Source organism: Bombus flavifrons, chromosome 16 (assembly GCF_040668555.2).
Source record: "Bombus flavifrons isolate JBK064 chromosome 16, iyBomFlav1_principal, whole genome shotgun sequence".
Lineage (NCBI taxonomy): Eukaryota > Metazoa > Arthropoda > Insecta > Hymenoptera > Apidae > Bombus > Bombus flavifrons.
In genome coordinates, this window is record NC_138457.1 from 5378257 (window position 1) to 5392664 (window position 14408).

At 37.8% G+C, this 14408-nt stretch overlaps 1 protein-coding gene and 1 long non-coding RNA gene across 5 annotated transcripts; one reads left to right on the top strand and one right to left on the bottom strand.

Annotated features, from left to right (window-relative positions):
- Window positions 1-803: 803 nt before the first annotated feature.
- On the bottom strand, window positions 804-14143 carry LOC138188119 (dnaJ homolog subfamily B member 6). 4 transcript variants are annotated; one of them, XM_069129605.1, is made up of 8 exons: window positions 13978-14143; window positions 5369-5477; window positions 4801-4910; window positions 3817-3927; window positions 2790-2966; window positions 2308-2569; window positions 2017-2106; window positions 804-1382 (listed from the first exon to the last, which is right to left on the bottom strand). In XM_069129605.1, the coding sequence occupies exons 2-8, from the start codon at window positions 5431-5433 to the stop codon at window positions 1214-1216; spliced, it is 984 nt and encodes a 327-aa protein (XP_068985706.1). In that variant the 5' UTR covers window positions 5434-5477; window positions 13978-14143; the 3' UTR covers window positions 804-1213. The 4 variants fall into 4 exon arrangements, with proteins under 4 accessions (XP_068985706.1, XP_068985708.1, XP_068985707.1 ...); XM_069129607.1 differs by lacking the exon at window positions 13978-14143 and adding an exon at window positions 10947-11031; XM_069129606.1 differs by lacking the exon at window positions 13978-14143 and adding an exon at window positions 7290-7503.
- Window positions 2464-3754, top strand: LOC138188122 (uncharacterized). The gene is made up of 2 exons (XR_011175370.1): window positions 2464-2603; window positions 2727-3754. It is a non-coding gene; the product is annotated as an uncharacterized LOC138188122 (long non-coding RNA).
- Window positions 14144-14408: the final 265 nt, after the last annotated feature.

Consider the following 14408-nt stretch of genomic DNA (forward strand, 5'->3'; position numbering starts at 1 on the left):
ATACTAGTATCCCACCTTGAGATAAGTGTTGTTACAAACAAAAAGAGAGAACATCAGAGACGAGACATAGTGTTGGATATCGATAGAGAGTAATGAAATATACTACCATACATTAATGATGTATTTTTTTTTCTTCTCCACGTTAAGTTTTAACATTTTTTTCCTTATTATATACACATACGTATGAAATTAACTAACGTAAACAAATAGAATTACGACACATAAATTGCTTGTGAAGAAATATTTCCGCCACAGAAAAGCTTAGCCCTGTATATGTTTCAATTCTTTTCTCACAGATCGACTACAAAGAAAAAAAAAGGAACACATTTCTTTCATCATGAATGCTTCACCGCGAGTAGAAAACAAACGAAGGAAAAGATCCATTATAGCAAAATTTCTCGTAATACCATTTTATCCTTTAAGAACAATTGTTACGGCTGCAAGTCCATCGTGATGTCCTAAACGAATATACGCGTGATGAAATTCAGCCTCGTGTGTACGTGTATGTTTTAACAATTTAAATTCGATTAAACTCAGTCGAAGTTCCTGTGTGAATACACGCTCGAAATTCGTGCAGCTTACTTACAAATAAAAATCTAGCAATTATATAACTTACGACATAGTAAATTAATTGTCTAAGTAATCTAGGATAAGCGAAACTTACCGTATTAAACATAACACGCCAGACTTTAAACGGAAACGACGCGCTATCTATAACACGCAACGCAACAGAATGTTCTGTAGTAACAACATCCCTCTGTTCCTTCACAAAAAGAAGGGCCTTCTTTCTCTCTCTTTCTCTCTCTCTCTCTCTCTCTCTCTCACTCTCTCTCTCTCTCTCTCTCTCTCACAACAGCGAACGAGAATCAATTAAACATGCCACTTTCGATGCAAAATCTTACAATGAATTTTGCAGCGAATTTTTTTTTTTTATTTATTGATCAAATCGAACATTTGTAATCAGTCAATGCTAATTCACGAAGAGTTTTTTTTCATTTTTTTAATCCTGATTATTTAGACAATAGCAAAAGCGACGTTGCGAGAAATGATATAATTTACAACATCAGTTCCGTAAACGATCCACGTACGTACGTATATAATGTATGTTTATGTATGTATGCATTTAATTCGAAAAAAGAATAAAACGAAGAGACTAAAATGAAAAAGATACGGACAAAAAAACAAATGAGAGAAGGCTGCAAAAGTGTTGCCTCTATTTTCTCTTACTCTTATCGTGCTTCTTAGTGAGAAGTGGATGATGGTGCGTCTTTATTCTGCTAGCCTTCTGATGGTCACCATGGACTGTTCTCGAGTTCTGGCCAGCCATCGAGATATCGCTGGCACTGTCGGTCAGCTGGCGACTAGTCGATGACTCGTCAAACCTGGTAAAACAGAGAAGGTGACGGGAACAAAAGCTCAAATAGCATTTGTCGCGGCTGTGTTTTGTATATGTGTTAGTTTTTCCAAATTAAGCAAGTTTTCCTGCTTTCTTTGTTTTAAACGGGCTCGATCGCTCGAGCTTAGAGATCCAATCACTGTCATCGAATTTCGTCGAGTAATCGCTGTTTCTCAAAATCTCACTGCTCTCTTTTTCTTTTTCAAAGTGATAAATATATATATATTATATAGTATATATATATTATATATGTATATGTATTTTATCGTTCTCTTGCTGTATAATGTGTGGAGAAGTACGTCAACCAGCGGCACTACTACATTTAAACAATATTTTCTAACAGAATATTTCAACAATAAAACGAAGAAGTAAATTGATGAAGAGACGATCTAAATAAGAGACACAAGAATATTTTGAATTGTTAAATTAGCCGCGGTGACGATTATGCTCTTTTTTCTTTTATTTTTTTATATTCATATCAGGTAGATAGGTAGCAGGAACACAACATCTCGGTAGAGCGCAGAAATATTACTCGCAAACGTGACACGAGGACAGGAATTTCTCAATTGCCGAGCGGAGATCGAGCGAACGTTCTTGATAGAGAACTGATTTAACTGTACGTTATTGATTGTGGCACGCCGTTCACCGTCTTCGACTTTAGCACATCATTCTCGTACGACATTATTGTTTCCTTTCCATTTTCGAAAACCCTGTAACAATCACAGATAAAAATCGTTATCGTTTCTGCACATCTTGCAGGTAATACACCAAAATTCTATCGAAGATGTTAGGTTGTTTTACAAATATAAGTGACGTCTCATGTCTTGTCTTATGGGATCACCTACATACGATTTAATATCTATGATAAATTCTTTGAAGAACTCTTTTGTACGATGTATTATTGTTCTTACTTTTTGGTGGTGATCTTTTTGCCGTTGATAAATCGAGTTGAAGTACTTGTCCGTTTCACAGCACCTCCACCGCTGGCTCCACCGAGACTCGTAAACGCATTGAACGAGGTAAAGTTTCCTGATGAACCTTCAAACAAGTTGTTGAATGGTGAGAAACCAAAGTGAGAAACTCCTAACGGGCCAAAGAATGACGTACTAATGCTGTTACTGCTTGGATGACTATGCCTGTTGGGTCCGAGGCGTACACCGATTTCAGCAAGGTCTTTGGGACAATTAAAACACCAGTTAATCACATGGTTCTTACTACTATTTGAACATCTATTATTCGGTTAATTACTTGAACATATTTTTGTCATTCAGTGGATAAGGTAAATGCATACTTATTTGCGTGCTCAAATATTTCATTCTATGTGTCTCAGGGTACATGTAGTTGATACTACACAGATTCACCGATCACAGACTAGCAGGATGGGTTTACTTACCAGAGAACAGGTTCTCGAAAGAAGTACCACCAAAGAATTCTTTAAATACTTCCTCAGGGTCTCTAAACATGAAGGTACCAGTGAAGTGTGGATCAAAGTCGTCCTTGTGTCGCCTCTTACCACCGGGCATTTGAAGTCCTTCCTTTCCATATTGATCATAGACCCTTCTTTTCTTTTCTGAAAAGCATATAAAACAATAAGCGATTATTACTAATTGTAAAATAAAAGTTGAAGGCAGATTGCTTAGTTTTATTTGCTCCAAATTCCAAGAAGCAAGTACTGCAAGGCTTGTCAGGTTAGTAGAATACGCTGAATGATTTGTAACATCAATCTGAGGTCGTCCACCGCAAGAGCAAAATCATTAAAGAGGAAACGATCTCGGGAATCGTGGATGAATGAAATGAACGTAAACAGCCTTCGAAGAATTTGTGAAAACTTTAAAAGATCAAATAATTCCAATATTAAAGACTGTTTCTTAATATAAATACGATGGAACGACTTAGTTCTTCGAAGATCTGCCTTTCTTAGGAGGAAATTATTGGTAGCAACTTGATCGTTTTTGTGTTTTCAATCAGTCGAGCAATGGCAGAATTGTTAGAAATGCGGTAAGATTACAGGCAATATTATCTGCATTTACGGCGACTCATACAAAGAGAAAAAAGTATCTTTCGAGTTTTCCACAAGGACTCGTAGAGAAACTGGTCAGGAAAACCTATTAGAGATTCCTGAGTCCTACGAGTTCCAGTAAGGAATGACTCTTTTAAGGCGAATGAGGGATTAGGGTACCTGACATATGCTGAATTTTTCGTCAGTAAAACATTTGCTATGCCTTAAATAATATTTCTATTCTTCGTCTATGTTCCGTTAAAAAATAAAAAAAAAAAAAAAAAAAAAAAAAGAAAGTGAAAGAGAAAGAAAGACAAAATCAAATTCAAAATAAACAATAAAAATAAAATAAAATAAAACTGAAAGAAAACGAAGGAAAATGTTTGGCCACTCTCAAAGTCTTTTTTCTCTTAAGTGGTACCGAAATATCGCTGGAAAGGAGAGTCAAAGAAACTCCGGTAGGTGAATCCACGGCCGGGCCTCGAGGATGCCTTCTGATACAATCGTTGGTCGTAGGTTCGTCTCTTCGCATCTGGACATCGAGCACGGTCACGAGAGATTGACCGGAAACAAACATTTCTGATTGAATTTCTCTTTTACTTCCTCCCACGTATGTCGACACGACAGGGTCTGTCAGTTGTCGCAGCGATGCTTCGGCTAAAGAGTTGCTCTCTGTTCAAGCCTGACTCGATTCTCGAGTTTCAACAACGCAACGTTTCGATTGCTCTTTTTACTAAATACAGCAGAAAGTTAACAAAATGTTAAACTTCAAACTTAAAAACATAAAAACGAGATGGAACTTGCAAAGAAACTCAAGAATCAGAGTTTCGGAACTGCGAGTACTCATTCGCAACCCTATTTCTCGTGCAATATTCTAGAATAAATTACTGTCAGAATATCATTTGCCGAATTGATTAAGTTCAGTATTATTGTTGTATTCTAGTATTATTCTAGTATTAACTAGTATTATTGTTGGATAACGATTAATTCTCGCAGCTCCTCCTCTTTGCTAGTATCAAGTGCTGGTTATGAAACAGTCATTCATAAGGGAGAATCGATTCGTTCTAGATTGAACTGCTGGCTCCCAGAATAAGTTGTACTACTTGGAGACCGCTCGAAAGAGAAGGCTCATGCGAAATTCGGCTTTGCTGACAAGCAGGAGCTGCCGTCGTTCGTCTCCCGTTGGCATCGCGACGCTCTGTTTTCGTTACTAAAGCTAGCTCTAGCGTCGATTAATCGAAGCCGTAGAGAGACAGAGTCATAATTAAAACTATTATCATTTAGATAAAATGATTCAGAAAAATCTTCAGGTTGAAGATGATCGATTCTTCGGAAATGGGTAATTTCAATATTAAGGTCCGCTTCGGAGTCGACAATAGGACGACGAGAAACGGTTGAAGCTTACCGTCAATTAAGACTTCGTATGCTTCGGATATTTCTTTGAATCTCTTGTTCGCTTCTTCCAGGTTTTCAGGGTTTTTGTCTGGATGCCATCTCAATGCCAATTTTCTATATCTGTAAGGCAATGCTTTGTTTAATCAACCGACCAGCGATGCTTCTTTATAGTAGAACTTAAGAAGTCTCTTGACTCCCTCTAACCGAGAATGCTGATCGACTTTTGGATCAGAGCCAGCTGCCTCAACGGAGTTGAAATAAAAAGCCATTCATTCAGTCTTTCCCCACCTATCGCATTTACCATTCGTCTAATAAAATAACACCAATGACAAACAAGTAATCACACTTATTTATGATAAGGTAATTCATTTGAACATACATATATATATATATATATATATATATATATCTTTATAACACATATCTTCGTTGAACTTGGCTTTTTCTTTATAATTTTTTTTTAATACTAATTCAATCTTATAATAGAATATCAAATGCAAGTTAAAGTATTCGAGTATTCTTGCACATTTTTCTCCGTTGATAACGGGCTGCTCTGCTCTTACTGAACCATTACTTACGCCTTTTTGATGTCTCCGCTCGTGGCGGTTCGTTGCACTTCTAGTACCTTGTAGTAGTCAACCATCGTTCACAGTGTTCGCACTTGGGTGTTAGGACTTAGGCAACCACCTGTCGAGCAATGCAGAGAGACGGTATATTAATTAGCAGACCAATTGGCAGCCATGTAACGAGACACGAACGAGTCAGAAGGGAAAGATACAGCTTTCGTCTAAACACCAACAGTCTAGTTGCTTTGAACGAAAGGGGCATCTTTAGAAAAGACAGAAACTACATAGGAAAGAAAGCTTGATAGTATAACGTACGACAGAGGTTTCTAAACTTTCCAAAGATTACGATAATCTGGTCATCTCTCAGTATAAATTTTCTCGAAGAAAGAAGACCTATATACTTCCACACTTAGGATAGTTTTCTATGATGTTAACAAATTGTACGAAATATTGTTTCGATCAGTCGCGGGGAGACGCGATCTCGAAGAAGCGCGTCAACGGGAGTCGTAAATTCCCGTTACGATTTGAATAATCGACACCACGAATAGGTCGATCCCCTATTTCTTTTAGGATAATAGGAGTAGTTGAGGGAGTATAACGCTGATTTTAACAAGTTATAATATATATATTTCCAACAACTACGCACACTTTAATATTTGATACAATTGTGCGTATGTCGACTGTCAAACTACGAGTGAGTACGGCCTGAGACTCTTTTCGTGTTGGCGAATGTGATTTGATGGTTGTCTAGCTGAGATTTGACTGTTTACTGCTTGCCCGCTCTCATGTCATTACGGAGGAGAGCTCGATGTGGGTGGGTTTTAGGTACGAAGAAAGCGGATTGCTCACACTTTTCGTTAGGAAAGTGAGGGTAACGATGCTCATTGGTTATAACCCACGTTAATGAATGAGAATAGGTGGAGGAAGCCTTCTATCAACGTAGCTTGTGGATGACATTGTTCACGAGGAAAAGCCCGCTTTCTCCGTGATTCGTAAGAGCACACAATAAACCTAAGGACTGTTCTAAGAACCATTCATAAAAGAAAACCTTTACAGGATTAGAGATTCCTGCAAGTTAAAAAGATTAACTTCAAAGTGTTTACGTTTTATGGTGAGCCCTTAGGTTTATTGAGGCCAGGCAACGGGGGATGGTGTGCGGATTGTCTCACGCGACATAACAAATATAATTCATCTAACGAGAAAATAAAGATGGAAAAACGTCGTGAAGCAGCTGTTATCTATTAGATGATAACTGAATTATAATTGGTAGATTAGTCGCAGAAACGTTCCTTGTGGATTTGACGTTGGAAATGATTTCCAGTGGTACTCTCTTCAAAGGAACTTCCGACCACCTGTTGCCCATGAAGGCGTCTCAAAAGCGTTCAATCAACACGACGTGCTTTGTACAGTGAAAAGAGAGCGCTCGAGTTAATTCGTGGTCTGATTAAAAGCCGGCAAAAGTGACGGATCTCCGGGGCAACAGGGGACTCGACTATTTCTTTGATGTTCTATTTCATCTTGTGGCTCGTCAATTTCCCAAGGATCGAAGCAAAGAGGAAAAATAGAAAGTCGACGAAATTCTACAGCGAGGTAAAATCGAGATCGGTCCAAGAATCGTTGGAATGCACACCATTGAATGTCGACAGGCTGAGCGCTGGCAAAAAATACGCAGCGGACTTCTAAAATAGTTCCCACGTACTATGTAGTATTCCAGTGAACGCGCGAATATATTCCACCAAGTTAATTTTGCGTGCCATCTTCGAAATAGTCGGCCAGCCTTATATAAATGGCTCCTTTTGCGTCATGGAAAACAAAATTCGCCTATCCACCCAGTTAGTTGCATGTCTCTCTCTTATCTCAAAAGGATGATGGTTATGTTTAAAAAATGAACTCGTGAAGCGTAAGCCTGCATCAGCTCAAAACTTCAACTTACACGCATGCTTCTTCCTTCGCGTCGCACATCTTTCATCACTATTGAACCATACTGAAACTCGTTTCACGTGGACCGATCATCCTCAATAGCGATCGACTTTGAATTTTAAATAGAGCTGCGGTGACAATAGCGGAAGCGATTAAATTGGTACACGAGAGTTCACACAGGAAGTGAGAATGGAGCGCGTGAGACAGTGCCCGGTGGAAAACTGAGGGCTCAAAGTCAAAGACTGGACTAACGAAAACGCTAAAGTTAGCCGAGACGTGTATCGAAAATAGTTGGAAACACGGAGGTGGAGGTCATTACGTTATCCCACTTCACGGCTCTTCTACGTCCCTCCCTCCACCTGGTGGGCAAGAAAAAGCAGCCTGCTTGCATTCTGCTCGTTCCATTACTTTGATCAGCCAACAGGGCTATAGAATACATTGAATCACGTACACCAAAACAATCCATTGATCTCAACATCCAAAAAATGATATATAGAGATCCTCGAGTGAAAATGTTTCATTCTGCAAACGGATTTCTGTGAGGACCAAGTTTGGAAACGGACCATCTTGCGTTTCTAAATGATCAGTTTAAAGAACTACGCAAGAGAAACTGTTCGTTAAAGGTGTATGACTTCAGAAACTAGTTTTTCTGAATCAATATACTATGTTCGAGATTCTCGATTCTAATAGATTCCTGATTGTGACTGGTGATTCTAGCTGGAGTTCTCGTGTGAAATCGTTGGAGTGTGTTAGTAGGTGAGCAGGAATTCTCTCTGCGCGCCAGGTGGACCGCGTTTCATGTCCATACGCGATCGTCAACGCCACCTCCGCGATCAGGTCGAGGACGTTAGTCCGAGGCAATGCTATACAGGTCGTTTCCTATCTTTTCATTCTCGTAAATCTTCGACGTTCTATATAAAAATTAGACAAATATCGTCGAAACGTTTACGCGAGAGAAATATACAAATTTCGTCGATGCGAGGAAATCATCGGCTTCGATTATTAATACTGGCGAACGCAGCGGGTGAGAAGAGAGTCTTGCCAGTCCACGAATTAGGAAGCATCCTGTAGCTTATAATAAATCTGCAGTGATCACGGGAGGATCGCGAAATCCATGACTCACGCCAGTTTCGGTAGTGATTTTGGCCTGCCTACACGCAAAACCAGCGTCGCAGGTAAAACCACGCGAACAGTCATCGCAACGTGGGTCGTCGTGGGCGTCGTTCCAATAGCTTACCGCGAGAAGAACACCCTTCCACTTCATTCGTTGTCCTTACATGATAATTCCATTCTCTATCCAAGCCATTAAGCCATTAATAATCTGAAATCTTAATCCGGTTTGCTTGATATTTTTCCAACGCGCCTTTCAATCTCCACTAATTGTAAAAAATCAAAGTAGTTGACTTCTTCGACTTTTCCAAGAGTTTCTGAAGTCTCTTCGGACTCTATAATCACAGAAAAAATTCTTCATGCAAGGCAAGAATACCGGGTCAGTGGCTTCTTCCGAGAAAAACAATGCCGTTGATGGAATTTTCCGGTTTCATCGATCGTCTACGTTGAAGTACCATGCAGCGTGGTCGTGTAATTGGAAAAGTAGATCAGCCAAAAGGAGCTGGCGATTTAGCGGCGCGAGGAACGCGGCTGGAAACGGGTCTTCGATATTTAAAATTCACCGGCGCCTCGAGAACTGGACTCGATCGCCTTACGTAACATGCAATTCCGAATGTTTCGGATGCCTATTGTGTTCGTAACGCGGCCGGGAAGGCTGTCGGCCTTATCAATCGACGGCCGCCCTGGAAAATCTTGTTCCGAGAACTGTACAGCCCCTAGACAATATTCTTCCAAACTGAACCTTAAGTGTAACTAAAAACTATTCTGAAATATATCTAGCTGATTCATCTGCTTTAAATTCTTCTTGACAATTGGAAGATGGCACCGTCGAAATTTGGATAATTCTCTTGAATGATTTTCTTCTTGTAATTAATTTCTTCGTGTAATCTGGAAGATACTCAATCGAGTTGTTGCAGTTAGTAATCGGTTTACTATGAAGAAATGAAATGCCTAGGCATCAGTTGATCGTTAATAAACGCCACGTACCAGTTTTGGTCTTGACATTCGTCCAAACATAATCGTCGTAGTCGAGAAATGATCCGGGCACTACTCCAAGAATGGAAAGATCGGCTACAAGGCGGTTTCGTTGCTCTAATGTTGGTTGTAAATCACTCTCTCGTTTCACATACCATTTTTCACACCTTCTTCAAACTTTCACGTACAGGGTATTTACATCTTCTGCGCTTGTACTATCCTTTTTTACATCATATTGTTCGACCTTTGTCATATTTAGCTATTCAGGAAGATACAATGAATTTTACGAATTTAGAATTCTTAATTTAAAATTTCTTCTTCATCTATGATATACCTTGAAAATCTCAGATTAGTAAACAACATAAGGGGAAGATCAAAGTTCAATAAGCAAAATACGATGAATAGGAAGGAAGTTTTTTGTTAATGTGACGCTTTATATTTCCGGTTCGGTACAGGAAAAATTATCGATCACGAAGCACTGATTGACGCGCAATATTTGCCTGAAAACGTGCCCCCGCAGAAAACGCGCGTGGCAATTATGCGCGAGTGCACACGTATCGTCAGCGTGACACTTCCGTTTGCTAGACTTCTCCTCGTTTTACAAAGTCTCGTCAGGATTTAAATGATACGTTTCTTTAAAATGACAGATTTCTTAGAAAAAAAGAAGATACACAAACGCATAAAAACCGTCCTCCATCAATCACCAATTAAAAAATAGAAATTCATCGTCGAGAATATCAAATAGATATTTGAAGAATGACGTGGTAGATTTTATGAGTGAAAGCTATCCTTAGGCAGCCGACAATTTATTTTTCTTTCGGTTGGAAATTAGAAGTTACAGATAGCTTGAAATCTAACAGAAGTTCAAGGTCACTACAGAATACTCCTCTTCTATCATCTCTCATGAAGAATCATTTCAAAAACTTGTGGAAGTTTACATGAATAAAAGTTCCTGGTAATCGTAAGCATTTCCGAGAAAAATGTAGCGCGATGTGGGTAGCAATAGATTTACTCGGCAAATTAGTCATAGAAGAGCATAACTAAACGATCAAATGGAAAAAGCGACGTAAAATTGATCTCTGGAATCAATAATCTTCACGAGGCGTCAAATGAAATATAATCTGAATATATAATCGATATAAATGAAATATTTGGTATTGCTCTTGATATTATAATAGATGATCAATTTAGATTCGATTAAAGTTGATTTTAGAATATTTAATTTCAAATTATTATTCTATATCTTCCTTGATGTCATTGATACCTTCCACCATTTAAAGTACAGAACACACACGTTGAATTAAGTAAGCTGAAATTATGTTAATTGAAATTATCATGGACTTTTAATTTCATCTATAACTAGACGATATCAATTGAGAGATTAAAAATTCAATTGGGGGATGAGGAAACGATCTCGCTACGATTTTTATGGTAAATAACGAAGACGTAGGAAAGAGGGAGAGCAACGGTGGGTGTCCTTTTGCGCTCTCCCGAGAAGGTGTGACGTCAGTTTTACATATTCGGGCAGTGTGAGCGACGTATCGAGGAAAAAGGATCTTGAGAGGCTGTTGCCTGTGTTGGTTACCGACAGAAGGACGATCTCGACCATCCTTGTCCGTTTAAAATACCATTCCGGCCGTTTCCTTTGTCTCCCGTGGCGTCGAGCAAACAATTCCGCAGCCTCCGTGTGACTGAAACGTTTGCTAACAATGTATCACGCTTATTTCAATCTACTTTCTCATCTACTATGTACATTTCAAAATAATCAGTGTGCGTCACCTGGCGTTTAAAAAAGAAATTCAGTAAGAGAAATCCCATTTCTTCTTGATTCCTTACCAGCTGATACTTTACATTCGGACGAGTGTACCATGCACCGGCTATTTCTAATTCATCGATTTATCTTCAGATACTATATAAATATACTGAGACATTACTGGCAGCTTCGATAGTGGTGCACACAGTTGCGCGATATTACGTAATCGAGTCCATTAAATGTGCCATTTCGTTTCTCCTTATTCGAAGGATCAGTCGAGCCTTCCTCTTCTAGCTTGGCGTCTGCTTTTGGGAAGACAATGCATACGCAACACGTGTTGCGCTAGGTCGCTGCTAGAAAATGTCGGTTAAGTGCCAATAGAAGGGTCTAGGACAACCTCAGAGAGCGCTGTTTAATTTTAGTTGCGTATATCTCTATGGACCCCCGCACCTTTAATATCTTCTATCGCATTTCAATTACGTTCTTCGTCAATAAGGACCTTCTTAGTAATTAATGATGTGATGTAATCGTTCCATACAGAGATTGAAAGAGGATGGTAGGCTTTGTTCTCCTTCTCCTTCTTCAACAGAGTCAAACTTAATGTAGAAGCGGTTAGGTGTACTGTTTGGGAGATTGGAAAATACAGTTGTGTTTATAAGGAAACGCTATTGGCCGTTGCGAAATCGTCGTCCCCATTGATAGTGCCAGTTGCGATTAATTATTGAAACACTGCCTTCAGATGTATGCAGATATATACAGATAATTAAGCCAGTTGCCTTTCCAAGTGACACTTTATATTGTTGAAGAAGATTGGACATGTAGACAGAGAATTCGAAAGTGAAAATCTGATAACGTGTGCCTGATGATCTCCTTCTTGATTCTGAAATATCTTTTGCGTTTTTGTTTTAATATGACTTCAATATGACTAGAAGTTCTTTCTTGTATAAGGATGAATGTAGTAAGAAGAAGAAGAAAGATAAAAAATAACCTAACTTCATAAAAAATTCTAATGATTGCGAACTAATCACAGATCACTTGTTGCATCCTGCAGTCAATAATAATAAGGTGTCTTCATCGACTTTTGTGTAGATGTAATTTGTGATAAATTGTATAATATAAATCCACAACAATATTAGAATACAGATGTAAGAGAACAGAATGTTGTAGAGTACAGAAAGGCATAATATAGAAACTGAGGTGTCTGTCCTGTGCTTAAAATAGCATGACAAATACAACTTCGTGTTTACATGCATGCAAATATAATAATCAAAACACCTTAATGCAATATAAGATACTTTGAAGAACTTATAACTGTATAAGGATAGAACATGCATTCGAAAGTAGCTTTTAAAATTATTAGCTGAGCTGTTATTATCTTTCTGACATTACTGAAACCTATTAGAATATAAGATCTCAGTATAAATAGAACTACTACTGTATTTGATTTAAAAATTGTTTAGCTTTTTTCTTTTAAATGTAAATGTACTGTAGTATTTATTATTATATTATTATACAATGACTCATGAAAATATTTCAACAGTTACCATAGAAATCTTTTATGTCCATATCATATATGTTACATAAAACATTTTTTATCATAACTAGACATGACTATCATGAATATATTTATTAGTCACATTTTAAACCAATTTGAAAATATATATTGAAACTACTAGAAACTACAGAAACAAGATGTTTATCGCACACATACATTTAATTCAAAATTAGTATACAGTATTCGTAGGCATCTTAAATATATAATAACTGTTAAATGACTCTATTGAATATTGAGGCTTATCAATATAACAAATAATTGGCTGTTTAAATACTTTTATGATTTGCGAAAACTATATATTTGTACTTAATATTTTGCAATTTTGATATATATTTTCCAATTTGTTTCAGATTTTACGAATGTAATCACAATACTTGTATCTCATTACAGTGCTCATAAAATTTTTAAATGTTTCATATAACATGCATATATTCATAAAAGGTATCTATGAGTATTCAAATACTTTCAAACTGTAATACAGTTAGAATTAGGTTTAAGATTTGGATGTATATATAGATATTCTGAGTGTATTAATTAGATATACTAGAACCTATAGAATCACCATGCCTTAAATTATCCTATTAACTTCAACAATACCGTATGGATTGAAAAAATGGCATGAATAATTTTCATAAACACGTGTTATAAATGATAACAAAATAACAATTCGCGCAATACCGTGAGAACCAGATAAATCGGCCAAGGTGCTACAGTTTCACTGATGCAGTATAAATCCAGGAAGCTAACGTGAGCGTAATTCGAAAAATGCAACATCGGCATCTAAAATCAGCTTTTTATTGCAGAGCAAATTCTCTTGGAAGGGTGGAAAATGGGGAAAGACTCGTTATGGTGGTTGCTAGGGATGCGACTAGATGTTTTCATGTAGACACGACACATGTTTCCACAAAATTTCCACGCAAACAATATTTTTCGTGAAAATGATTCAGACCGTCGCTCGCTTATCTTTTATCTAGCAACACTAAACCATGATACGGGCATTATCGGCGTTAAATGACACGAGTAGTCTTTTTCGTCTAGGACTGTAATAGCTGTGCAAACGTTTACGATACAATTATTGCTCATAGTATCTATAAATGCATTGTCACGGCGCCTGAAAGACGTATGAATCGCAAAATTATGAAATCACCAAATATCATGTACGAATTAATACGTTGCAACGTGTTATTCTGGAAATTTTTGAACGAAACCTGTTCCACGACGTTGAAACGGCTGCCCTCGACGACGTAGTTTTCGTGGTGATAAACGGTCGAATTATTTCGAGAAAATACACGAGATCGAATAACTTACCGAAACGTGGCTCCTGCTTTTTCTTCGCCGTTCACACTCGACAATGAATTTTCCGCGAGAAAACGAGTAATTGTTTTCGTTTGGATCGAGAACGAGACACACAGTGGACGTGAAGCGACAATCTCACGAAAAAGTAGAGAAATGCAACTATCGTCTGAAGTTGGCGCAAACAAAGGTCGATATCCAATATGGCCGACCGTTTCGATTTTTCTAGAGTCGTTACGTACTTCTCTTTCAGCTGCGTCGCCACAATGACTATCTACGACGATATACGATTTAAAATATTTTATCTCGTCTAAAAAATTTTCAATCTCGTAAGAAAGTAAAAGGTATAAAAGATAATATAGTATTAACAAATATCTGCGTTGGATTGGAGTAACAGATTAATTCGAAAATTTGTAATTGATTCGTTTAATCGTTCCGCGAAATAC